Raw genomic sequence first — 26,646 nt, 5'->3', positions numbered from 1 at the left:
ATAATGAAGAGGAGAATAACCGTGTCCTCTGCTGTTGTGGCTGACGGCTTTTGTCATCATTGCAGGTAATAATAAAAGAAAAAAAAGAAGAGAACACCTGTGTCTTTTGCTGTTCTGTCTGATGGCATTCCTGGTGACATAATTGACGACACAATGTGGCTAAGGACGGTGTGTTGTACGATTGAGGCTCAAGGTCTAACCCTGCATAACAAAGAATACTTTTATTACCGCCCTCTATTGAGAACCGCATCCTGTGCTGTGGTGGCCTTTGTCCACTTTCCGATACACCATTCACGACCAAGAACTCGCCGCGATGTTTTCTAATTGAGTTCCAATGCCGGGATGGACGCAACAATGTTTTTTTGTTGTTGTGGCATACTCTGTTGGGTTGTGTCACACTTCTCGGTATAACAAGGAAGAGGCCGTCAGAACCATGATCGAACCCTTTGTCGGAGCGACCAGCTTGAGGCTTGGCGTCTCCTAACTCTTCGGCAGCTATTTCAACAAGTAGTATATAATCTTCCTCTTTCGTTTTAGGCAGCCGAACTCAGAGATATTAATCAGCGTAGGCCCGATCAATGGTCTAGCTACTCAGGCGTGTGGGGCGATTATCCTCTATCCTACATCAGACCTCGGCTCTTTTGAAGGCGGCTTCTTATTTGACTCAAGTGAACGTTGGCATTCGTTTGTCTCGGGTCTGTAGCTGAATCTACGTAACTAGATAAACTCGTCCCTCAAAAGGAGCCAATTCCTGGCCTCTCTTGCCTGTGTGCGTCGACATGATGGGCACCAGTGTAACATCCTTTCCTTCTGGCAGTCCCAGCTCGCGGTCAGGGGCTTTCCAAGGCGTCTCCTTTGTGCTAAAGTTGAGCGCAACCACCGCCTTTGAACCATCCAGAGGAGACTCTTTGAGGAAAGTAAAGACATCAGGGTCCTCGGGTCGAAGAACCTTGTAATCTCCATACACCAATAGATCAGCAAACTCTTGTCTGAATCTGAGAGCCTTCTTCCAGAATGCCAAAACACTGTCCGGGTCGTCCAACTGCGAGGCAACGTTGATCTCGCCTGCCAGGGGATGTGCCTTCATCCAGGGTTCTTGGACGGCCTTTCCAGCCCGTTCAGCACCATCAGAGAAGCCTCCAAACGTTCCCTTGGACCAGCACATCGGAATTCGCGCATGGTCTCTGGCAAGGTGTTGCAGGGCGCTGAATGCCTTGTCAAAGTCGCCATCTCGTTCCTTGACCATGTCCAGGAAGAGGTAGCTATCCAGATCGAGGTAGTTTTCGGCAGGGTAGCTTGTCTTTGGTGCATTGACAGCTCCAATCTCCTGTCCCTGATAGATGTACTGTGTTCCACTCAGGGAGGCCTGCAGCACTGCAAGCAGCTTGGCCCCTGCGACTCGATACTCAGGGCGGTCGTCTGTGAATCGAGAAACAGACCTAGCTTGGTCGTGATTCTCCATAAACACAGTGGTCCAAGCATCAGTCCCACGGATCAGACTCTGAGTCCGACCAACCGCATCCTTCAAGTCGGGAAGTGTATAATTCTTCGGAGTCGTTTCGTATTTGTGAGTTTTGCCGAAACCAACATCGACGACATCGAACTGAAACACCATGTTGAGTTGCTTCTCATCGGCGCTGACGTATCGGAGCACGCGTTCCAGATCGGGCGTGTTTGGGAGCTCTCCGACTGTGATGGCTCCGTATCGAGTAAGAATATCGTTCATCTCTCGGAGAAACTCGTGCATGCGTGGACCATTGCAGTACAACAGTCCGGCAGGTTGATATTTGGCCTTGGGGTCGGTGATAGGGGCGTCTGGAAAGTCTTGAAGCTTCGAGTACATGTTGACAGTGTCGACTCGGAATCCATCAACCCCCCTCTCGAGCCAAAACTCCATAGATGAAGCATAGATGGCTTGGCGGGTAACTGGACTCTCCCAGTTGAGGTCAGGCTGCTCCTTGGCAAAGAGATGAAGATAATACTCTCCAGTCAACTCATCCCATTCCCAAGCACTGCCGCCTCCAAAGTTGGAGCGCCAGTTATTGGGAGGGACTCTCTGACCGTTCTCATACTTGGCTGGTCGCCAAATGTACCAGTCACGCTTGGGGTTGTCCTTGCTTGAGCGGGACTCTTTAAACCAAGCGTGCTGATCGGAAGTATGGTTGATGACCAGGTCCAGCATGATCTTCATACCTTTGGCATGAGTCTCGCGGATCAGCTGTTCCATGTCCTGAAGTGTACCATAAGGGGCGTAGATATCTTCATAGTTGGAAATGTCATATCCCATGTCGACTTGAGGACTATCGTACATGGGACAGATCCAGATCACATCAACTCCAAGACTGGCAATGTAGTCCAGCTTGGAGATGATGCCCTGAAGATCGCCAACTCCATCGCCGTTGGAGTCGCAAAAAGAGGCGGGATAGATTTGGTAGATGGTGGCGTGCTTCCACCACTGCTTGATACGCTTGGGGACCGTCATTGTGAGTTGCTGAACATCAGTCCATGCACCTTTGGAGCCTTAAATACCAAGTGATCTGCAGGTTCGTCGGGCCGACGAGTGGAATCTAATCCTTCAGTCAGCAGAAAGATTCATGGTGTATGGGAAATTCAGCCGATTGGTCAATCGTCGGACCGAGAAATTCCCTCCATTGATTGGCCCTTGGTCGGTCCGAGACATTGGATTCACCAGCTCAAACAAGTTAGCATGTCTTGAGCCAAGCGAGTCGTTGAATCGAGCCGTCAACACCCGTTAAATTTTAACTAGTAATTCGGCCCGATACCTCCCCAGATCTCATGATCCCCATGGGGAGAATCCGGGGGTCTAGCCTCGGCAGACCAGTTGAGCGGTTTAGCAACACATGCTCGAGCCCGGACCGACGACTTTAACTACACACTAACCACCAAATTGTGGTTAGCTTGGGGAATCGGCCTAATTGCGGCCTCTATCCTGGCCGCCACCGTTGTGCCTTCGTGATACAGACGAGGTAGCTCGTACAACAGTGCCTTGTTTCAAGTATAAGATGTCCCCTCTATCCCAAGTGAGGTCTCAACTCATCAACTCACCAACTCATCCTCATCACAATGGCTTCCAACCTTGAAAAGACTCAAGGCGATATCGCCCCTGCCATCGCACCCATCGCCGTCGATGTGTCTGTCGCTCACGAGGCTGCAGCTGCGGCTGAAGCTGAGCGTGGCATGGGGTTGCTGGCATCTCTGAAACTCTACAAGAAGGCCTGCTTCTGGTCGGTGTTTATCTCGATTTGTATTGTCATGGAGGGATTCGACAATGCCCTCCTGAACAACCTCTACGCCTATCCCCCTTTTCAGCGCAAGTTTGGAGTTCAACAGCCAGACGGCAGTTATCAACTCACAGCTGCATGGCAATCCGGACTCTCCAATGGCACTCTCTGTGGTCAGATCCTCGGTCTCTTCTTCAATGGCATCATTGCCGATCGTTTCGGTTACCGCAAGACACTCATCGGCGCCCTCATTGGTTGCATCGCCTTCATCTTCATCATCTTTTTCTCCGAGACACTGATTCAACTTCTCATTGGAGAGATTCTCATCGGCATTCCGTGGGGCGTGTTCCAGACCCTGACCACCACATACGCTGCAGAGGTCTGCCCGACTCACCTCCGAGCCTACCTCACAACCTACGTCAACCTCTGCTGGGTCATGGGACAATTCATCGCCTCTGGAGTCCTCCGAGCCATGCTTTCCCGCGATGACAAGTGGGGATACAAGATTCCCTTTGCGCTTCAGTGGATGTGGCCTGTTCCTCTCATCATTGGAATCTGGCTCGCCCCCGAGTCTCCCTGGTGGCTTGTTCGACGTGGTCGCATCGAAGAGGCCAAGCATTCTCTCCAGCGCCTTACTGTCCGCAACGAAAACGCCGACTTTAAGCCCGACGAGACGATTTCGATGATGATTCACACCAACGAGATGGAAAAGGAGGCCCAGGCAGGAACCACTTACCTTGATCTCTTCAAGGGAGTGAGTCTGCGACGAACCGAGATTGTCTGCGTTACCTGGATGATTCAGACCCTCTGTGGTTCGACCTTTATGGGATACTCGACCTACTTTTACCAGCAGGCCGGTATGGCTATTGAGAACTCTTTCAGCATGTCTCTCGGCCAGTATGCCATTGGTGCTGTTGGAACTGTCTTTTCTTGGTTCCTCATGGGATGGTTCGGTCGTCGAACTCTGTACCTCTACGGTCAACTGTTCATGTCTCTGTTCCTCCTGACCATTGGCTGTGTGGCCTTTGCTGGTCGCGAAAATGTGGCTGCTCAGTGGGCAATCGGATCTTTGCTTCTGGTCTACACTTTTACCTATGACTGCACTGTTGGACCGGTCTGCTATTCCCTGGTTGCAGAGTTGACATCGACTCGTCTTCGAACAAAGTCTGTGGTGCTGGCAAGGAACCTGTACAACATTTCAGGTATCGCCACTAACATCATAACTCCTCGCATGCTTAACCCATCGGCGTGGAACTGGGGAGCCAAGGCGGGCTTCTTCTGGGCTGGAACCTGCTTGGTATGTGCTGTTTGGACATATTTCCGTCTGCCTGAGCCCAAGGGACGTACATATGCAGAGCTGGACATTCTTTTCGAGCGACACATTAGCGCACGCAAGTTTAAGGAGACCACGGTTGAGCGACTGGATGCGGGATTTGAGGAGAAGGCTGGAGCTTTCTATATCGAGAAGAAGGAGAGCAATTAGTGAAGTATATACAGTCATCACATAGTGCATGTTTGGCATTGGTGTAGTAATGCAATATGTTGCCGTTACTCCAAGCTCGTCCCCTCGTCAGAGGGTCCAAGTTGATCTCTCTTAGGAATACTTTAGTTAATCATATGCTTCGTTTGAGAAATAACTACTCAAAGTGTTAGATTACAAGGGGTATGCTCATGCGAATAGCCAACCCTCTTTAATATAATACTACAGCTGTGCGAGGTGAAGAGTGGATGCCCTGCCAACTTGGAGTCATCAGGTCTCCATTCACAGTTACAGTACAATCACGGTTACAGCTTGGAATTCTGGAGCTGTCTACGTCAAGAAGAGAGATTGTAGCCAGTAGACAAAAGATACAGAGGGTTTACAGTCACCACGTAGTGTTCCGAACGGCAATGTATTAACTCTATTGCACACCCTATTGACCCAATCCATGCCTTCAATTGCCTTCCTCAACTATTGTCCGCTGCCTCCTCAACAATCACGTCGAGGGCTCCTGCTTCGACGGCGAGGAGGGGTCCGACTGCGGTATCGAGGGGTTGGGTCACGGTGCCTGCGGGATGGGCTTCGTCGAGGACTCTGGCTGCGACGTCGAGCGCTACGGCTGTGATCTCGCTAACGGCTCTGATCGCGATCACGCCTCGAGTCGTCTTGACGATCTGGACCCCTTGTCCTTTGACCTCGTGATGAAGGGGGAGGCGAGTAATGCCTGGCATTTCTGGCGCGCCCAGAACCGTTTTTCCCCTGGCCACCACCGCGGTGTTGATGGTTCGATCGGTCGGAGCCGCCAGGTGCAGCGTTCTTCCCCTTGCCCCTTGGGCGTGCTCGCTTGGGATTGGCGCCCGTCTGATTCCCGCGAGCCGAGTCTTCGGCAGAAGCCACTTGTTCGTCTTGCGACGACTGGCCCTGTGGGTTTGTAGTGGACCGTGCTTTCGGACCACTCGGGGGATGGATCTTGGACACGGAGTCCCGGGCCGGCGGTAGGCTGGATGAGGACAACGGAGGTACGGCGGGTCGAGTCTCGGCGGCGGGGTCCTGGGCCTGCGGTAGGCTCGATGAAGATGAGGGGTGCCCGGGGGCTCGGGATTCCGATCTGGGGGGGTCCGAGGGAAGTGACTCGGTTCCGGGGTCTTTGAATCGGGGTGCCCATCCCGTCGTCGCCTCCAAGTCGATCCGTTGGAGGGCACAAGCGAGTTCCTCTTCCACTGCCAATTCCTCTTCTGGATCGATCATTCGGGCAGGTTTCTGCAGTTCAGGGTACTCAGAAATGAGAAGTTCATTCCCCGCCAGACAGAAAAACAACGCGAAGTTGTGAGGAGAGGGCTCCCCGATGAGCCAGGTGCCTGACGTGTATGACCGAGGCTCACACTGGGCCGCGATGTTCGCTCCACATGCCCTATAAGTCCTGACGTTATCGCCTTCGTGAGGACCCGACCGCATGCGAACAACGGCTATCAGGGCGTATCGCATAGGCAGCTCGTCTTGGATGTACCTAACCCGACCGTCGACAGTGCGCACACTTCCCTGTGGGAGGAAGAACTCGCGCAGAGCCTGGAAAGGAAGACGGTCACGCATCCCGGGGGTATAACAGACCCGAATGACTCGGGGTCGGTAAGGGACCAAGAGCGTGTTGTTTTCGATACCGAAACAGTTGTCGACAGCTTCCTGCAGCGTAAGTTGGGGATTCGCGGCCCGGTCCAGCCTGATGATGCTGGCCTCGGCAACCTCTTGGCGTGTCCACTCGATCGGCTTGACGAAGTCTGCCCGGCTGGAGGGCAAGGTTAATTTTTTCCGTATATAGGTGGAACAGCTGCTTTCCCCACCAAGTCTGGTTCATCATATCGGACGTCCACAGAGCTTCAAAACTCGCCTTGGATTCGGGAATGGCTTCGAGGAGAGCGCATTTGACCTTGACAGCCCTGGCACAGGCTTCAGCTCCCTTGGGCTCCCCAAACATGAGCCAAGAAAAGGCGAGAATGGGATTCTGAGCCTCGGACTTCTTGAACCCGTTGAGATTGGCGAGGCAATCGTCGGCGATCAGTGCCGCGCTGTAGATGCGGCGGGTAGCCACAACGAGGCAGTCAAGCCCTGACGTCGGAGGCAACCCATCGGGAACGGGGGGCAGTCGAAGATTCAGGATCCAAGAAACGGACCTGGCTTGCGTAACGAGGTCATGCTTCTTGCGAAGGTCCTCGGACTCCATCGTGACAGGGCGCGTGACTTCGTACGACCTACGGTAACATCAGATAATGCAGGTTCAAGTGATTGCGGCCTTGAGAACTCACCAGGAGATTGATGTTGTGTGTTTTTCTTTGAAAGAGTTTTCTGGGCTGCTGAAAAATCATAAGAAAAAAAGTGCTTTGCTGGGCAGCTGGCGGACACCGTAGGCAGCCAAACAGCCAAACACCAACGATGATTCACAGCACTCATGTTTATCCTACAGCCCTCCCATCTACTCGGAGGCGTTTTCTACGAACCTCGCATCCATCTTGTCCCATCCCTTCTGGGAGTCTCAGATCGTGAGACTAATCCTCGCCCTCCAGTACGCCGTCATCTGCTGCCTCGACGATCGGAGACACTGGCAGGTTCCCGGATTCTGTGATGCCCTGCGAGCACTCACAGCTGCCATGGATGAATCCCCACCGGAGTTGCTCGACTCGATCCACGAGATGCACGTTGAAGCCAGGTCCAGGTGTGTTCCAAGCCGCCCCTCAAGCGCCATGCCCGATTTCCTTGAGCACCTCGGCAATACTGCCGGGAAAGCGCCGTACCTTGCCATGCCCTCGATCGAGATGGAGTGTTTTGGGATGCAAGTGCACCCCGTCACCGTAAAGGACCTTGATGTTCTTATCACGGCGCTCAACACCTACAGCCGGCAGGGATGCCCGGTCTTATGTAGTGTTTCCTCGGCCTACCAGGTCTACAAAGATGCGAGCAATCCACTAGACATGCCCAAAGCCAACTAGTTTTCGGGCTTGTACGAGCGGGCTACGTTGTGGGAGCGCCGTGTGCTAACACAACTGCACAGGCGCGGCGAAACGCAACATGAGCGACGTGCCGTTACCCAATACTTATCCGGTTCGACTAAGGATACTTCTCTGCAGTCATCACAGGTCCAATCGAGTCTCCCTCAGTCGCGGACCCGGGCTCCCCAGTCCCCTCCCGCCGAACCCACCGAGGTCAGAATTGAGGAACTTAGGCGCTATATGGATAGCCAGATGGAGTCCTTGACCAAATTGATGACGGAGAACATGCAGAAGAACGAGGACACGATGAAGAAGAACGAAGACACGTTACAAGAGGTACTGCAACACGTAGGCCGTATCAAGCGACACGTGTCTGCCACACCAAGTTTCCTCAATGGCGGTTCCACCCCTGCCCCTCGCTCTCCATCTCCGGAAATACAGCCCTTGGACGAAAGGCTAGATGGAAACGACGAACACATGACCGACTTTACACCGGCCCCCGAGGATACTGCACATAACTCGCGCGACGCCCCCCTTAATAGCATTGACCTAGGGCGCTCTTATGACGGCTTTCAGGATCTTCCCACGCCCCTATCTGAGGGTTGTATACGGCGTCAGTTTGATCCGGAAGACCGTGGCGTGCGGAACCCCCATGTCTCGCTCGAGAAGAAATATCGGGACAGGAGACTAGCTCGGATAAGAAGATTGTAAAGGTATACTGGTGGGAAGATAGATCGTTTCGGCTCATAATAGGACTAGGATGCAGCAATACATGCTCTGGAACTCTTTCTCCTTCTCAACGTGATGACGCAGGCCATTGTAGAGTCTTCATTGCGAACAGGTGACGCGAATGCAACTCAGGTCTACCACTATGCCTGGGTACATATAGAAGCTGAAGTAGATCAGGTGAAGGGCGCTCATCGACGGTATTCAGCTATGTCCGTAGAGCAAGTACATTTCTCATTCCTACTCTGTGTTCAGGGCTTACAGGGCGCGGCTATGTCTTTGAAATGCCTAATGACCTTTATCTGCGTCTTGTTGTTGCTGGTGTCATGTTATGAATGGTGGTTTCTTTCCAAGACTTGTATCGTCGGAGATTTCTAGCCATCCCGCACAACATGCTTGGCATGTGTCAAAACACTTATTATCATGACTGGCGTCCAGGGCCCTTGATTGGGCCCCGTTGTTATCAATCACAACAATCACATGATGGTTGGCATGATCACAATGTGGCATATCCACTATTTATAAAGAATCCGGACCTCTCGTTGTAAACAGGTAGGCCATTATAGACCCAAAAAGGAGAAAACTTGAATAATCCAAAAGAATGTAGGCTACCGGGACCGAGGAAAACCTTGGTATAAACCTTTGGCTTATCCTCCTTTAAAGGTAATAAGTAAAGAAGAGTAAGAATGGAGAAACAAGATCTAAAGCTTTACCTATATTATGATTTATTTCAGCTAATTCTTATCCTTAAGAGGAGCTAGATAACTAATCCCCTTGATGTTCTGGTGTCTCGTTTATTTCTCGACTCGCGTGACAGGTCACTACCTGTATGTAAAGTTGAGCAGGCAGACACACTACCCGCAGCCCAAAAGCCGTTGAAAATACCGCCGTTAACGTATCCATCCCTGTCCATAGCAAGGTCGCCCGAAACGTCCCTCGACATGTAGATCCACCATATTCTCATGCGGACCCGACGCTGAAAATCTCTGATCGTTGCAATTACTACCTCACGCCTTACCCCAACATGCCACGGGACGTTGGGCTGCAATATTGTCGGAGACAATGCCGACAGTGCATGATTAGCGATTAAAAGATGAGAGAATTTTAGAAAGAGAGCCAAAGTACGTGAAATTGTTGAAAGGGAAGCGCTTGGCACTAGACTTAGGCTTGGTTGATTGGAGTTCTCTCCGGTGCACCCTTCTGGCCTAGGCCAGTATTAATTTGCCCAAGGGGATAAAGGCTTTGGGAATGTGGCTCTCTTCGGGGAGTTTTATAACACGCTGCGTATTACATCGTGGCGGATTGAGGTTTATATATTCATGAGGATACTGGCATAATGGTTATTAGTGACCTGTCTTGAAACATAGACTAGGAGTTGTCTTTGTACGCCAGTGAGCTTGATTACCACAGCGTGAGAAGCCTTTAAAGATACGATAAAGATCAACGACAAAGCAACCTTAATTTCAGTTACCGCGAGCCCAAATCCTACACTCTAACGGTATTCTCTCCGCGTATAAGGTAAGAACCAGTGGAGGCGTCGGGGCTTGTCCCGTAGTCATCGGACGGGTAATCCCGATACTCCCACGTGTCGTATGACAGCGTCATCGGAATAAAGGCCCGAATCCATGTTTCAACATGTATCCACCGACGGAAATCAGTCCCGTCTTCTCCAACTAACGTGACTAGACAAAAAAGCAGACCATTTCATGGAACCTGACTCATGCACTCCAACCATACCCCAGACCCCAGATTTTCCCCGCCATGGAGACGTGGAGAAACAAGTAATCGCATTGTGTCAATTGGTCGTTGCGCAGGTACTATGATGAAACCTTGTTGACGCCGTTATGCGGGATAAACTATAAAGACTGCTTAAGGGACACGTCCCAAATCATTGACATTCATCTGCCATTATTTGTTTACCATGGCTAAGACACTCGAAAAAGTCAAGGATGATCTTGACTATGGCGTCGCCACTGAAGAAAATGTTGGCTTGAGCTTGACAGTTGAGCCATATGGGCCATCAGGTATGTTGATCGATCTGTGTGCTTCAATGACTAACTTTGTAGGGTTCCGTGGTCTCTTCAACTCTCACTATGTGGCCCTTTGTGCTGCCTTTTCAGCCCTTGGCGGTCTTCTCTTTGGATATGACCAAGGTGTGATTAGCGTTACACTGGTCATGGATCATTTTCTCGATCGATTCCCAGAGGTTTCTGATGACGCACCCGGTGCTGGATTCAAGAAAGGACTCATGACTGCCATGATTACTCTTGGGGCGTTTATTGGAGCCATAAATCAAGGCTGGATTGCCGATTGGATCTCCAGGAAGCGTTCTATCATGGTTTCCGTCGTGGTATTTACAATTGGCTCAGCTCTGCAAACCTCTGCAGTTAACTACGCCATGTTGGTTGTTGGTCGGTTCATCGGTGGCATCGGCATTGGACAGTAAGTGATGTGATACATGATTGACCTAGCTAACTTTGTAGGCTCTCAATGGTTATTCCTCTGTACATCTCTGAGATTTCTCCCCCAGAGATCCGCGGCACACTGCTCGTTTTCGAAGAACTGTCGATTGTTGCTGGAATTGTCATCGCCTTTTACATCACCTATGGTACTCGATACATCTCCAGTCATTGGTCCTGGCAGCTTCCTTTCCTCCTGCAGATCCTTCCTGGTCTCGTCCTTGGCTTTGGAGCAATTTTCCTCCCGTATTCACCAAGATGGCTAGCCTCCAAAGACAGAGAGGACGAAGCACTGTCCAACCTAGCCAAATTGCGAGCTCTCCCTGCGACAGATCCCCGAGTCCAACGAGAATGGATGGAAATCATTGCCGAGGCACGATTCCAGACTGGTATCCTCAAGGAACGACATCCCCAGCTCACACAACGTACCGATATTTCAGGAAGAATGCGTCTCGAGTTTGTGAGCTGGACAGATTGTCTCAAGCCAGGCTGTTGGCGCCGTACCCTTGTCGGTGCTGGGATCATGTTTTTCCAGCAGTTTGTTGGAATCAACGCCTTGATCTACTATTCACCCACGCTTTTTGGCACTATGGGTCTCGACTTTAACATGCAACTCACCATGTCGGGCGTTCTCAATGTCACGCAGTTGATCGGCGTCTTGACGAGTCTTTGGACACTCGATCGGTTTGGCCGCAGGTCCATCTTACTCCTAGGCAGCGTCCTCATGCTTGTTGCTCACGTTATCATTGCTGCTCTTGTTGGCAAGTTCTCAGACAACTGGCCAAGTCACAAGGCAGAGGGTTGGACGAGCGTTGCTTTCCTGCTCTTTTACATGCTTGCTTTTGGTGCTTCCTGGGGACCTGTTCCATGGGCAATGCCATCAGAAGTGTTTCCATCAAGTCTTCGAGCAAAGGGTGTGGCTATTTCCACGTGCTCAAGTAAGTTATAACCCTAGTTGTATGACCTAGCTAACAATCTAGACTGGATCAATAATTTTATTATTGGCCTTATCACGCCTCCGCTGGTTCGTGAGACGGGGTTTGGCGCATATGTATTCTTTGCCGTGTTTTGTCTGCTCTCTTTCATCTGGGTTTGGTTCTCTGTCCCTGAAACCAACGGCAAGACTTTGGAAGAGATGGATCAGGTCTTCAACGACAGGAGCGGCGTCCAAGACATTTCCAAGAAGGATCGAATTCTTCGGGAGGTATTTGAGGAAAAGACCGCCCACTAATTCTTGCTCCTGGTAAAGCGTGGCACTTGGAAGCGACTTGGGCTGCGGGATTAAAGCGATATATGTATCAGAGAATATTTGCCCAGGCTGAAAAGTGGGGCCACCCGTCCGTCTCGGCTTCATGCTCAGCTGTCATGCACCGCTTCTTCGATGTGATCCTTGGATAGAAACCACCATCCATAACTTGAGACCAGTATCAACACGAATCAGATAGAAACCATTGAGTATTTTACAGACATGGCCATGTCCTATACGCTCTCAACTCGGGTAGGAAAAAAATATATATTACTCATGCAACTCCTCTGATGCCCGTCCGAAACCCATCTGCCATACCAGCATCACAAATCCATATTCACGCGATCCTTGGTGTTTTCCCGGTTCCAAAATCTTCCTTCTGAACCCAAGAGCCTCTCCCGTCAGTGTCGGACGATTGACTCCATGATTCATGCGTATCTTGCGATCCTGGCATTGGCCCATCCAGCCCACGACTTGGTCCCAAGATTGTAAGCATTATTATTTCCGTCTTTTGAATCATCTTGCCCCCAAATTCCATTGCCACCATCCACTTTAGTCGATGAAAGCGACGAATGTTGTAAGTCACAAAACTCGGCGTGAAAGGTGCAGGCCCTTGATGCTGGGGACAAACGTTACAATATCGACCCAGCCGCAGATCAATCAGGTCTCCAATATCGATGAATGAGCCATCTTCCGTACACGGAATGTATACATCCTGCCCTTGAATGGATATCTGGTTCATGATGTCAAGATCCGTCTCGGATTCCTCCTCCATCGTGTGGGCACCTTGACAAATGACCTCAGTAGTCGCAATGATCTGGATCGATATCCACTTCAATTTGATCTTTGGGGGGTTGTTCCTGATCTCGTCACTTGTAGAATGCCGGTTCACGATAGCCCGAAGTCGAACAGGGATCGGAGAAGGGTCATTGATCTGAATTACCTCTGGCATATCCACCTGCAAGTTGAACCCAAATCTTGGTACACTAGAGATCCCCATGGCTTGCTTTACGATCTGAGGCAACGAAAGCTTGGTTTCTTCCATCCCAGGAGTAAGACGATAGGACATGATAGAATAGAAGTAGCTCTGTGTATGGAGTCTAGAGCCCACGAGAGGACTGTGGTTTGTTACCACGATAGGGAGCTTGGCAAGCCCTCTATTCTCACGGTCTTCACCCTTTCTCCGTAGGCTTGCTCTGACAAAGTATTCGACAAACGCTTCAGTCCGTTCACCGCCGAAGAGTGTGAAAGTCGAGGGCAAAGGATTGTTTGTCGCCTTGAGCGACAGGTAACTCTCGTCCGGGCTCTCCCCGTTGAAGTCTGCTGGGTCGACGTACTTAGAGATCGTGATAGCAAAACGCCAGGATTTTTTATCACCGTCCATAACATGAAGTGGCCCTTGATGGAGTTTCTGTTTGGCATGTCGGGGTATCAAGTTGAACCCACCATGATATCTCGAGAGACCGGTTTCGCGGATGATAACCGTTTTGGATACTGTCCTTCCGACCAATTGAATTGATAACGAGGAAATCTGAGTCACAAGATGTTCCCTGCGAAAGACGTATCCAACGATTGTGTCCCCAGGGGCGTACTCAGTCTGGTCACCTTCAAGGCGAATCCCCATCTCTGTGTTTGATACGACGCGTGTCGGTGGCATGGCTGTCAGTCGCACTGCTTCGGTCATCGGTTTCTTCTGGACAGCGACGGGAGGTTGGCGAGCATTAATAAGTTTGGCGAACAAGCCTGCTCAGCATGACCCTCCTGTTCTCGCACGCACAGTGCAGGGTCTTAACCATTTTGGCGCCTTGGGTGCTGGTCTTTCAGATAGTTTTAGACGTCTTTGTTCAAACACTTTAGCAGAGAGTCATGAGAACAAAGGAGCTAAAGCTTCTAAGAAATTAACAACAAGAGTCACTTGCCAACAATGATTTATGATCCAAGCCACAGCTGATCTAGACTGACCAGGGCACCCTAGCTCAACAGTAGCATGCGACCGTACATGACGCAGTGTGCCTGGTCCTCACCCCGCATATTCAATGGAGTCAGCCTAAGATCATGTCTTTGCTGACACTCCTCATTCATTCATCTCCGCTGGTCCAGCAAGACGCACTCCACAATACCCCATTCTATCACAATGTCAAACTCAAACTCATGTCTCAAAACTGAAGTGGCCAAGCTCGCCAAATTATCCAACGTCCAAGGCGGTCTTCCTCCTCTCATGCGAGGCCTTCCTGTATTGGCCATCCTGGCTGGAGAAGCTGTCGCCAAAGCTACTGACAGTCGAAATCTCATCGAAGAACGAATGCTGGGAACAAATGAAGTGGTTTCGCTACAAGGCCCAACGCAAACGCTCAGTACGACAAACAAAGAATGGACAAGGCCAGGCGTGAAGGAGATGTGTCAACGGTGTGGCGGAACAAAGCAGATGCCCAAAGGCTTCCATGCCTTGTGGACGCCCAGGGTTGGTCCTGACAATAGACCCATGGCAAAGAAAGGCAACGGATGGGAATGATTTACGGTGATGGTTCCTAAGCGTGTCTACACTCCACTCAGAAATTTACATCAGAAATTCTTTTACAGGACTGTCTTGGAATCCTCAAGAAGACCCCGACTGAGGGGGTTTCCGATGTCGAAAGACACCATTGAGGATCAGCCCGAGCGATACGAGATACGGAATACGGAATACGCGGCCAATCACAGGCTGGAACGCGATTGCGAAATGAAGAACGCGACGCGTCGTCTGGGGGTTTCAGCCACAAAGTCTTGGCATTCACTGGCTCAGCGGACAAGGGTATGAATCAAAGAGAGATATGCATCTTTTGAAATGAACCACAATGGCCCCTGAAAGCCAAGAGTTGGGGCATCAAGTTGCTCGATTTGCAAACTTTACCCTGGCTTAATACTGCTCTTTAAGTTGAAAATGATGACGTTCTATTTCATTGTGCTATTCATTGTTCTTTGACCTTTTTCTTTCATGGCCAGCATTCGCTTGATGACGCAACCAGATACAGTGACAGCTGGTTAGGTCTCTCAAATTCCCCTCTTCAATGAAATTTGGAAAGATTGCTCTTTGTATCAAGACCTCAAGATGTTTAACTATTCATCTTGAAATCGACCTTTGTTTGAAGCGCCCTTTGGAACCATCTCGCAATTGACTCCGAATGCATGTCATAGCTACCCTATACTGCCCACCAGACAAAATCTGAATCCATAAAAGTAAAACTGACAGAGAAATGGGGCCACCCGCCTTAGCGTCATGCTCAGCTGTCATGCACCAACATCGGGCATTAACAGCTGGCCGCGCGTAGAAGCCACCTTCCAGAAGAAAATAGCGCATGACGCCATTTCTAACTACGGGTATCACGTCGGGATCTTAAATAGGAGCGTGCTATGGTCCCGGCAGTTTGCATCATTCCTGGGGTATCAAGTAAAAAGAATTCAGTTTTCATTACACTTGGAATCTTGAATCCTGGATATATCCGTTTCTCAACGTAAGAGATTCTTCAGACGCGATGAATCGAGTCGACGATGTGTCTCCCCGCAGTCAACCAGATCTTGGGGAGAGTAGGATCTTCCATATATTGAGGTGAAATATAAACAGACGCTAAACCGAGAGAGCGAATTCCATGACCATATAGCCTAATCTCGGACAGACCGTCCCACCATCTGCCAGCGGCAATGTAAATCTCCGAGCTTCAGCTTCACTTTTTTCCGGCTCGGTCAAGAACTGGCATGTTAGACATCCAACATGGTTGACCGGTTATACTCAACGCGGCTCGAAATCGGCATCACTCCGTTGGAGACCGGTCGTCCCCGTGTCTGATGATGAGGCACAAATGCAGGGACCTTCATGTTGTGGGTATTTATGGGGATCATTTTGTCAACAGCCAAGAAAGGGGAAGTTTTTAGTCATAGTAATACTCGGACCGCTTCTCCCCACAAATCTCGGACAGAGGCGAGAGGGAAGTATTTTGAAGGGGTAATAAATAAGTTTTGAAGGGGTAATGGAAAGGTTTTGTAGGGGTAATGAAATGGTTTTGAAGGGGTAATAAATAGGTAATGGGTTGGAAAAGCGCGCAATCAAATTCGCAATCAGAAGAATATGGTAGGCCAAGATATACCCCGTATATCGAAAGATGATAACACGTTACAGAGACGAGACTTTATGTCTCAAGACATGAATGCGGTTCAATCAGACTCAAGACGATGCAGCTATATCGGTGGCGTTCATGAGGCTGATTCAACACCGACAGTCCGGCACTGGGACTGTGACGTCAATCGGCGAGGCCGATGGCACAGGTAATGCAGAGCCGCTAACCGCCTCACGTTGGTCGTGAAATTGCCTGCCAAGAAATGCCGGGGCGAGTGAAACGAACAAGTGGAGTGAGGACACGCGCTTCTCGTAACCTTCCGACTGGCCCGGATCTCATCCATTTGTGGATTTTGTTGAAGCATCACGGTATCCAGCATCGCGGTGCAGGGGTTTCCTTTCACCACCACGGCCCGAGTAAGGCGACTCCTCCCGAACAAGAAGCTCCTGGTGGATGATGATGCGAAATGGTATCCTTCTGGAACGCCAAGGCAACCCCCATGGGGCCGTGTCTTGGTAGCGGAGAGCGCGATTCCGCTCCGCCTAGGTCATTGGAGAAATGGACTCTGACACGATTTATCGAGTCTTGACTTGGTGATAACCGTGGAGCTGACTTTGCGGATCCTCTACCCCATTTCCCCAATCATTGTAGTGCCGTCAGACCATGATATGTTGGACAATGCGTAGCTAGATATAAAGCCTCAAGTCCGCCTTGAGTTGGTCTTATCCATCATCCTCATCCTCTTATACTTACAGACATCATTCTTTACTACAACATGGAATCCAAGGAAATCCACACTATCAAGGGCAACCAGCCTGACTCTGGCTCTGATAGTGAAGCCATCAAGACCGAGCTGAATGCTCAAGGCTCTCAAGACTTCAAGACTGTTCCTCCCGAGTCTGATGACAATGCCAACATTTACTCCCAGGGAGGCAAGAACTTTCGCACTCTCAAGCGATGGGACACCATCTTTATCCTCTTTGCCAACCAGATCGGCCTCGGTATTCTTTCGCTCCCTTCGACCCTCATGACACTGGGAATCGTCCCTGGTCTTATCGCCCTCATCGGAATCGGTGTCCTATCTTGGTACACAGCATACGAGCTTCTACAATACTATCGACTCCACCCACAGGTGGTCAATGTCGTTGAGATGACGAGATTTGTTGGCGGACCCTGGCTTGAAGGAGTTGCTGGAGTCATGATGATGATTCAGGTCATCTTTGTTGCTGCTTCAGCCATTGTCACGCTCTCTATCGCACTCAACACCATCAGCAGCCATGCCACCTGTACTGTTGTCTTTATCTTTGTGGCTTGTGCGGCTTGCTTCCTCTTGTGCTTGCCTCGCACTACCAAATTTGTCTCAAACCTGGGAGTTCCCAACGCTGTCAGTGTTTTGGCCGCTTCTATCCTGGTCATGATCAGCCTGGGTATCAAGGGCCCTCGGCAGGTTGACTCAATCGACGACTGGCACAGGGATATCGTGGTTATTGGACACCCAAGTTTTCGAGATGGTCTCAATGCCTGTCTCAAGATTGTCTTTGCTTATGCCGCCAACCTTTCATTCGTCGGCTACATGGCTGAGATGAAGGATCCCATCAAGGACTTCAAGTTCTGTCTCGCATTCCTCGAGGGTAGCTGCATCACTTTGTACTCTGCCTTTGCCATCATCTTTTACTGTCTTGGCGCCGAGTATACTACCTCTCCTATCCTTGGTGCAACCTCTAGCACCCCTGCCAAGGCGGCTTACGGTGTGGTTCTCCCTGCCATCTACTCGACTGGTCTAGCTTATGGTCACATTGGTGCCAAATACATCTTTGTCAACGTCATGAGATGGATGGGCGCAGTCCACGAGGTCACTTCCGATACTGTCAGGTCCTGGTCTGTCTGGCTCGCCTCTGTTGTTGGCTTCTGGATCATTGTCTTTATCCTGTCCAACGCCATCCCAATTTTTGATTCTATCCTTTCAATTACTTCGGCAACTACTATTTCTTGGTTCACCTACGGTTTCAGTGCCGTGTTTTGGTTCCACATGAATTGGAACAACCTTTTCCGCGACTGGAAGAAGATCTGTCTTACCCTTCTCAACGCCTTCCTTATCATCATCTCGCTCTTTATGAACGCAGCTGGGCTGTGGGCCTCTATTACGGAGCTTTTGGACCTTTTCAATGCCGATGACAGCTCGATCCGGGGTGTGTTTTCTTGTGGTAGCAACGCTCAGTTTTAGATTTTGGTCATTTTCAGCAACTTGATGTATTTATATTATTAGGGTAGTAGAATTTCATTGGTTTACATCTCATGAAGTGATGCTTTTGGCGGCGTTCCCGAGTGTTCGTATCCAGTGTGGCAATGCCAAGCATTCAGAATCCTTGTTCGAAACAATGCCCGGAGTATCCGGGGCAAGGTCCTTCTTTGAAGCCGACATGCACCCCGATCAACCTCGGGGTTCCTGGTTGTCCTGGTCTGCTGCCTGCGTGGCTTTGCCCAGTTCCGTAGCCTAATAGGCACCATTTACGATTGCCTCATATTGCATCCACTAAGCCGGTTACATTGTTCTCTTGTAATCTGCTGTTGAACACTGTGTGTCCTCAGACCGAGTCTCGCACCTGCCCTTGGCATTCATTCGCCATGAAAGATGCTCGAAGCATGCTCGGATTAAATAGAAGCTGGATCAGCCAATCGAATGTCACCAAATGAATGCTGTCTGACTAGGTGCCTGCAGTCACTAAAATTTATGGCTTCTGCGCTAGCAAAAGCCCGCAATTGCCGTCGCTGAATTCGGATTGATTGTGCGGGCGGTCATCTAATAAGCCTTCATCCGTGAACTAAAAGCTGACGAAACACAGCATTGGAGCCATTCAGAGCCAATGATGCAAATATGTTTCTTCAAAAGTGCTGGATCTTGAAATCCCGGGTGTTCTATAAAAATCAAGATTCTCTCACCCATTTCCTCATCTCATCACTGCTTCTTACCAAATCCCAAAATGGCTTCTCAATTCTATGTCCCGGTTTCGTTGAACCACACTGCTCTTCTACTCTCAGATGTGCAGACCCAAATTCTGGGTCGTTTCTCTCCAACTGATCAAGCCGCCTACCTTGAGAATGTCCAAAAGATTGTCGCCTTTTTCCGATCAGAGATTAAATCTCGAAGGACCCAGCCAAACTCGGGCCTCTACGATGGTGTCCCAATGATCATTCACCATACCTTGCCCTTCAATATCAACTCAAATGCATTCGTATCGCCATACAACAAGCTAGCAAAGTGGGTTGCGAAACTTGAAGCCAGTGGTGCATTCGCCAATGCCCCTTCGGACCCGAATCATCCACACTACGCTGTTCCTGAAGCCCTCGTTCCTGAAGAAGGCTGGGGTGGCAAGGATGAAATTGTCTTGGGAAAGCTACAGCCCAATTGTTTCGGTTCATCTGATCTGATTGCATATCTGCGAGCTCGTGGCATCAAACATATTGTCTTGGTTGGACTTACGACCATGGGGAGCATCTTGGGAAGCGCGAGGGCTGGCGCGGATCTAGACTATCACATTATTTGTGTGGAAGAAGGAATCATTGATGATGAGTCCGAGGTTCATGAATTTCTCATGAAGAGAGTTCTGCCAAAGTTTGTGGATGTTGTCAAGATGGAGGATGTGTTGGCTCTTGGTGAAGCCTAGGTCATGCAGTGTTTGAGTCGAATAAATTTCTGCCGCTTTTGATGCTTTTCTCCCATGTCACTAGTGATCTGAAACAAGTCTCACTCAACCCACAGCGGCCAAACATCAACCAATACGGCATTTGAGCCTACGCCCTGTGGTCGACATGCGGGACCCACCAGGATAGTTGCGCCCTGTCGCTGACCGTAACAAATGCTATAAAGCACTGTGCCCAGAGATAACCTCGCTCAATACACTCAGCTACAATTCAAGCCAGCAAAATGACCTCCCTTCACCCCTCATCTCAAGTAATCATACGAACCCATCGAGCAGGAGATATGGGTCTTATAACTCACCGACATGGCATCCTTTACTCTAAAGAATACGGATTTGATCAGCGTTTTGAAGCCTTGATCGCTAGAATTACGGCAGACTTTATCGACAACTTGCAACCAAACTTGGAGCGATGCTGGATTGCCGAAAAAGATGACGAGTTTCTTGGATGCGTCATGTTGGTTCACGACAAGCAGCAAGGTGTTGCCAAACTCCGACTTTTGCTGGTGGAAGAAAAGGCTAGAGGGCTGGGTGTGGGGAGCAGCTTAATACAGCAGTGTATTACTTTTGCCAAGGAGGCTGGGTACACACGCATCAATCTCTGGACACAAAGCATGTTGGAGGGCGCTCGTCGATTGTACTCGAAGGCAGGATTCAAGCTTGTTGAAAAGGAAGACCACGATTCATGGGGTGTAAAGATGACGGGAGAGATGTGGCAAATGGACCTAACTACTTAAAGACGTTGAATTTCCTACGCTATTACTCGAGAAGAGTGTCTAGCATGATGAATCAATACGAAAAGACCACTGGATTAAGCAGGCATTCATTCTCAATCACAAGTGCATTTGATGTTGAGGCCCAGGCCACAGGAAGAGTCCACTGTAACTTAGCGGCCAGATGCCCTATGTCCACTGTAAATTAGTGGGTGAAAGCGCGCTGTGCGGTCGAAATAGAGATAACCGCGGTCGGCAAGCGACGCACACGATTGGCTCTCTAAGCGTCCGGCCCCACATGCCAGAATAGGAATTTCCGTAAATGGAAAGTTTTCCCTTGATGACTAGATAAGTATGATACTGATGATACGGCAAATTCTCTTCTTTTCAGAGGGAACGGCTTGTAGAGCGTCGAGGCTCTTGAGTGGCTTGTAAGCTTTTGCTTCTTGACACCCCACTACTGGTGAATGAGAAGCGGGAAGATGGTTGTTCCGTAACCCTACACGTTGGATCTGAATTCTCTGTGATTGAAGTACTATGGAGAATATGCTAAATCATTGGGCTCTAGGTAGTCCCAACTGCACGAGCTGTTTGGATCTTCGGGTTTGGTGTGACTGGTGCTGGCTGACTCTACATGAGGCTCGGATGAGCAGATACTAAGAAGCTTTTGTGACAGATGCAGCTTCAAGTTCTCGTTTGTTCGAGGTCTCAAGTTAAGAAATGGAAGAAGAGGAAGAAGAATTCTTTGCTAGTAGCAGTATTTCCATTGCTTGATTATCAGTGTAGAAATTCATATATCAAGATGACATAGTCATAAATCCGTTCATCTTCCACATTACCTTGACCACTACCTCGGGCTATAGTGCCACTGGAAACTCCAAAGTCCAATGTAAACAAACACGCACTTGTTGCGAGACCCGCTAAATGACGACTTCGAGAAGGAAGCTTGAACTACAAATTCAACTCAAATGCCAAAGAATTTTAATCGGTGAGCAAGTCGAACCGAGCCCCAGTATTAAAATCGCAGACGCCACTGCAACGTCGCGTCATCTACCGGATTTGAAGCATGCCATCCTTGATAGTCATGGCTACACCAAACGGCAGCTGATGTGCTTCAAATAGTCATGATTCATCTGCAATAGACGACTGGAAATAGAGAAGCCACGGAAGTTCAATTTCTGGAGACATGCTGCAGCACTGTAGGCAGTCATCTGGTGGAATCGGCCCCAAAATGTGGCGTCAGCAGCTTGTAACTACAGCCCCTAAGTACAACATGACGGATAACAAGTTCCATGAGCCGAGTACAATTATAAGAGACGAAACAACTCTGAACACGGAGATCATGACGATCCAAGTCGACCTACCTAGACTTTGCCGCTTTGCCGAGACTTGAAAACACAGCAGGCCCACCAGTGTGGACTGGATGAGACTGGATGAAACCTGAGATGTGATAGGAAATACAGCGGCAGATCCGACATGCGCAGTAGAACTGTATCTACAGCAACAGCTGGTTCGCAGCTATGAGACTTGCGTTGATGTTAATATTGTGGGATTGAGAGCAAGTACAGACTACCAAAGACCGAGGCCATCGTGATTCCGAGCCTGCCGCCTGGATTACCTCAGAAGGTACTCCGAACTCCGTGAATAGACGGAGCTCAAGAAGCTGATCCACGCTGCAATGAGGATCATCTCCAAGTAAGGAGGGTGGCTGTCACTATTGCAGTGCGTTTTCAGCTACTGGCTGCCAAGCAATAGTCCACGGGGCCTCAACAAGCGTCACGCCTAGGACTTGTCGCCAAGTTTGGCGTGGCGCTCATGCCACGTACTAAACAACAGGGCATAGTTCAAGCTGTGGTCAAAGTGGCTTGAATACCCTGTTCAAAGTGAAGATCCCTGAGTTCCAAATACTTGCATCCGCGCATTCTCCGGATACGAGATTACTGGTTCTCATGCATCTCAGGAGTTGCCGACTTGAAGCCGATTCCGTAGGTCAATGATTGTCTATGAATTGCGAGGAAGGAGAACTTTTCAGCCAGCAGGCCGTATGATACTCCAGTTGCGCCTGGCTTGATTCTGCATCTCCAAGGATTCTTGGCTACCAGCCTACCTCTCCTCAACATGGCCCTTAAGTCAAGGATCTGATCAGATGGTTGAGCTTCATGCAACGACAATCCCTTCTCCACAATATCGCTTGGCTTACCATTTCAAGGCTCTGCAGCTGTATGTAAACTTCAATAATGCGTCAAACAAGGAATTATTTTCTCGTCAAGACTTGAATGCAACGCAATCGATCAAGGCCACTCACAACAAGCACCATCCCCGGACCGTCGGCATCACGAGTCAGTGCCTACTGTGATCGACATTGCAGCGGCAACAACTTAGATCCCAGTCACGCGCGGCTGTTTTCAAGGAGCCTTGCAAGTGGGTCTCGTATGTATGTGAAATGAAGTGTGCAGTCTCCTGCATGATATGTCCTGCAGGCCACGCGGTATTGGCCTATGATATTGTGCAGGGGCAAAGTGAGGCGACTCCAAGTCTTCATTGACGAGGTGGCTGACAAGACCCTTCTTACACATCATGTGAGCCCACTTTCTTGAATCCACTCATTCAGGGCCTATCCCTTGTTTCTCAGCTTGCCGCTGCCATTTTCATGTATTTGACAGGGAATTCTGCAACTAGCCGCTGGGTACTACACAGAGATGAATCGATGACGAGGAGTGGTTCTGCGGAGCCAAGGGACGGGCCGTTTACTCCGGGATCAACGTTGTGCTAGTCAAGCCTCCTCCAGACTATTGAGTAGGTGTACATCCTCTTTGGGTTTTGGGATAACTATCATTCTATGTTTTGCTCGATAGGCCCCGAGTTTGATTCGTCTGCGTAAGGATTTGCCAGTCCAAGATGCCGAGAATCCGGCATGCATCTAACCGGTTTTGCTGCGCCCATACATTACGAACATCAACTACCGACCGGATCTCGGGCGATCTGCATTGTTTGTGGGGCTTAACTGAAGACTACAGATACCTTGATCTGCTGGTAAAACATCTCTAATAGGAGGCTGGAAGGACTTTGTGAGCTCTCATGTTGGACAGTGGGCTGGAGTCAAGGATGATTCAAGGTTATCGAGAGGGTGAAGATGAAGGCGCTTGCGGCGGGAGATGATTGAAAACTCAACTATAAAGAGGCCTCGTCTCCTCGTTCAACTCACTAATCATCAGCATCCAGCATCTCCATTCAGTTTAACCACTCCACCACTTCAAACAAACACTAAGCAACTCAACTCAACCTTCAAAATGAAGTTCACCACTGTCGCCTCCGTCCTGGCCATGGCCGCTACTGCCATTGCCGCTCCCACCGAGGTTGAGACTCGCGGCGGCGGCTCTGCTGGCTCTTGCAACGCCAACGCTCAGCAGGTCTGCTGTAACGGCATCCTCAGCTGTGCTGTCCAGGTTCTCGGCAAGAACTGCGATGGCAGCGCCTACTGCTGTCAAACCTCTGCCCCTGTTGTATGTTTTCTTCTAAAGCAGTTGAGTCTTTTCTGACTTTGTAGGGTACTCTCATCAACGTCGCCCTCCTCAACTGTGTCGACATTCTGTAAGGATGACAACACCTTGGTAATGGCCAGTGGATCTGAAAGGTATAGGTGGAAAGGGTTAGCCTGTAATGGAGATGTAACTGGTACCCAATCATCACTCCGTTATGGCAATGAGCATGGGCAGTGGTCCTATTATGCTAAACCCATATTTTCCTGTGTTTCCAACATTATCACGTGAGATAGGGGGCGCCTCTATGATGAGCACCACCTGATTAGTGCCATATGCTGAAATTCCATTTCTGTGATTGTTATCAAGTCCCAGCTTAACAACGTGACACCTGCTGCTAAAGTTCTTCCCAATGAAGTGGTTGTAGGATGCAGCCCTGTACCGACCTCATGTGAGAGATGCTGATCAATTAACTGATTCATCCTAAAGTAACAAGTCCCCATTATAAAACCCATTGAGATCATACCCGTGCTCAAACAAATCATTCCAAGCAATGTCAATACTAGGCGTAGGATATTCTGGCCCTGGAGGGTTTTGACATTTGACACCAAACCAAGACATGAATTCTGTGTCAATGTCGCTCTCAGCAGATGATGCAGTGTCAAATACAGCGAGAGTTGCATTTCCTAGTCTTCGGATGACCTGAATGCTTCTCTCGCCAACTATTCGACCGTGAGAGATCTTGGACAACAGTCCAACGCATGATTCGATATTGGATTCGACGACCTCTTTGGTAAGTTCGTGACGTACCGCAGCGCTGGCTCTTATCGAGTAGAGCATGGTAACAGCGGCCATAAACAGCGAATCAAGTGCCACAAACGTGTAGATGATCTTGTTTTTGGCATATAATGCGTTGTAGCAACTGATCAGACTGATGGAAGAGTCTGCGCAAAGCCGGATAGCATGGGCGCTGCTGACAGGAGAGGCGTGTGAAGGTCGATACACATTGATGACAGCCTGGTGGTATGCGATTTGAAACCATTCCGATGTCTGGTACATCGAGATTGGTGCAAGATATCGCGGTGCTGATAATAGCCACGTATTGAGGAGTGCATAGTGTTGCTGTCGGATAGAATCCAAGTTGGAACTCTCGATATTAACTCCGGCCGCAGAATGAAGTGCTCTGTAGATATCGGCGTTGATTCGTCTCAATTCTATAATGTGACGGAAAGCAGACATGTCTGTAACGTCTGGACAAACGTTCGGGACTGCTTGCTCCGCTGGTCCAGACAGCTTCTCGTCTGATAGCAAAAGGGGAAGAGATATGGTGATATCGGCGTCTTGGAGGCCGATTGGTCTGCCCAGGGAGATTGATATGCTTCGATCTATCGTGTAGAGACTCCAAAACAGCCTCTTGCACATTTCTGCTTCCAGAAGAGACTTGCCAGCCAGGGCCTCTCGTCGATGCAGATCAATGCCGACTGCAAGCCGTAAAGCCAAGCCAACAGCTTGCCACAGATTGACAGATTGAGGCTCATTGCTGCCAAAGATACAGAGTAACAAGAGGCACTGAATACAGTCAATGTCATCAGCTGCTAGGACGTTGTCCAGCTCGCGCACTGCATCCTTGAAGAATCCTTGAAAAGACACGGATGGGTTACAACCTGTCCTGGCCTTTTCTGAAGCCCCAATTGCAAGAACAATGTTGACTTGAAAAGCCGAAAGCTTGCTCGTGGGATGCCCGCTAGCAAACGGCAGATAATGCTGTTCCATAAAGGTTGGCCGGTGGAGAACAGGGAATTGAGGCCATCTCCGATCGAAAAACACATCAACCAAGCTTGGGCCATCATCTTGAAGAGAAAATGAAGCCGGATTGACAGTTGGAGCGTCACTCGCTGATAATCCATTCCAGAGTTGCCAGGGACTGCTCATAAAGCCAACCTCTGGGCTATGAGCGTTTGATCCTCGAAACGTCGGGAGAAGCATGCGGCCTCGGTAGAACTTTTCCAAGCTACCTACACCATCGGCAGACACGCCAATTGGCTGTCGGAGATCATGAGAACTAGCCCTATCCCTGTGCAGGGCCAGTTGGGATTGCAGCTCCCTCACGCGACCTTTAAGGCTTTCTACCTGGCTCCTGAGGTGATCGCACTCGCAATCTCTATCCACTTTGATCACCAGGCGGTCTGACGGGAGACATGGGACTGCGGCTGCGGCGCATGACCCGCAGATCGGGAGTTTTCCGTCGCACTTGATGGTAAGCAGTGGCACGTCAATGGACGAGGTTCATACCTTTTGCTTTCTTCGGCGACATCTCTGACAGGCAGCAGAGATTCTCTTGAGCCCGCGACGAGGAGACGGCGAGTCGGCAGGTTCAAAACCGGCTGGAGCCGACTCAATTATCGGAGGGAGGACTACGTCATTCTCGAAAGACATTCTTGTGAGGCCTGTCGCGCGAGGGTTCAACATTGTCAGGAGAGGCGGAGTGAAGGTGCTGATCGGATAAGTCCGAAGCTCCGCATCAAAAGCGA

General features: G+C 49.8%; 8 protein-coding genes across 8 annotated transcripts; 5 read left to right on the top strand and 3 right to left on the bottom strand.

Annotated features, from left to right (window-relative positions):
• Positions 1–709: 709 nt before the first annotated feature.
• NCS54_00992600 (Glycoside hydrolase family 13) lies at positions 710–2,482 on the bottom strand (the record flags this gene model as incomplete). Its single annotated transcript, XM_053155253.1, has 1 exon — positions 710–2,482. The coding sequence occupies one exon, from the start codon at positions 2,480–2,482 to the stop codon at positions 710–712; it is 1,773 nt and encodes a 590-aa protein (XP_053011228.1).
• Positions 2,483–3,084: 602 nt separating this feature from the next.
• Positions 3,085–4,725, top strand: NCS54_00992500 (MFS domain-containing protein; the record flags this gene model as incomplete). The annotated part of the gene is made up of 1 exon (XM_053155252.1): positions 3,085–4,725. The coding sequence occupies one exon, from the start codon at positions 3,085–3,087 to the stop codon at positions 4,723–4,725; it is 1,641 nt and encodes a 546-aa protein (XP_053011227.1).
• Positions 4,726–5,352: 627 nt separating this feature from the next.
• Positions 5,353–6,940, bottom strand: NCS54_00992400 (Hypothetical protein; the record flags this gene model as incomplete). Its single annotated transcript, XM_053155251.1, has 2 exons — positions 5,353–6,505; positions 6,561–6,940. 2 exons carry the CDS (start codon positions 6,938–6,940, stop codon positions 5,353–5,355), a joined length of 1,533 nt encoding a protein of 510 aa, XP_053011226.1.
• Positions 6,941–10,350: 3,410 nt separating this feature from the next.
• NCS54_00992300 (Hypothetical protein) lies at positions 10,351–12,119 on the top strand (the record flags this gene model as incomplete). The annotated part of the gene is made up of 4 exons (XM_053155250.1): positions 10,351–10,453; positions 10,496–10,871; positions 10,913–11,826; positions 11,869–12,119. The coding sequence occupies 4 exons, from the start codon at positions 10,351–10,353 to the stop codon at positions 12,117–12,119; spliced, it is 1,644 nt and encodes a 547-aa protein (XP_053011225.1).
• A 4,881-nt stretch (positions 12,120–17,000) lies between these two features.
• NCS54_00992200 (Aa-trans domain-containing protein) lies at positions 17,001–18,449 on the top strand (the record flags this gene model as incomplete). The annotated part of the gene is made up of 1 exon (XM_053155249.1): positions 17,001–18,449. One exon carries the CDS (start codon positions 17,001–17,003, stop codon positions 18,447–18,449), a length of 1,449 nt encoding a protein of 482 aa, XP_053011224.1.
• A 757-nt stretch (positions 18,450–19,206) lies between these two features.
• Positions 19,207–19,890, top strand: NCS54_00992100 (Isochorismatase domain-containing protein; the record flags this gene model as incomplete). The annotated part of the gene is made up of 1 exon (XM_053155248.1): positions 19,207–19,890. One exon carries the CDS (start codon positions 19,207–19,209, stop codon positions 19,888–19,890), a length of 684 nt encoding a protein of 227 aa, XP_053011223.1.
• Positions 19,891–23,887: 3,997 nt separating this feature from the next.
• On the top strand, positions 23,888–24,231 carry NCS54_00992000 (Hypothetical protein; the record flags this gene model as incomplete). Its single annotated transcript, XM_053155247.1, has 2 exons — positions 23,888–24,139; positions 24,184–24,231. Exons 1-2 carry the CDS (start codon positions 23,927–23,929, stop codon positions 24,229–24,231), a joined length of 261 nt encoding a protein of 86 aa, XP_053011222.1. The 5' UTR covers positions 23,888–23,926.
• A 367-nt stretch (positions 24,232–24,598) lies between these two features.
• On the bottom strand, positions 24,599–26,566 carry NCS54_00991900 (Zn(2)-C6 fungal-type domain-containing protein; the record flags this gene model as incomplete). The annotated part of the gene is made up of 2 exons (XM_053155246.1): positions 26,408–26,566; positions 24,599–26,365 (listed from the first exon to the last, which is right to left on the bottom strand). Exons 1-2 carry the CDS (start codon positions 26,549–26,551, stop codon positions 24,599–24,601), a joined length of 1,911 nt encoding a protein of 636 aa, XP_053011221.1. The 5' UTR covers positions 26,552–26,566.
• Positions 26,567–26,646: the final 80 nt, after the last annotated feature.

This window comes from Fusarium falciforme, chromosome 8 (genome assembly GCF_026873545.1).
Source record: "Fusarium falciforme chromosome 8, complete sequence".
NCBI lineage: Eukaryota > Fungi > Ascomycota > Sordariomycetes > Hypocreales > Nectriaceae > Fusarium > Fusarium falciforme.
Note: the sequence above shows the minus strand (reverse complement) of the source record. Positions and strands in the feature narration are given on the sequence as shown.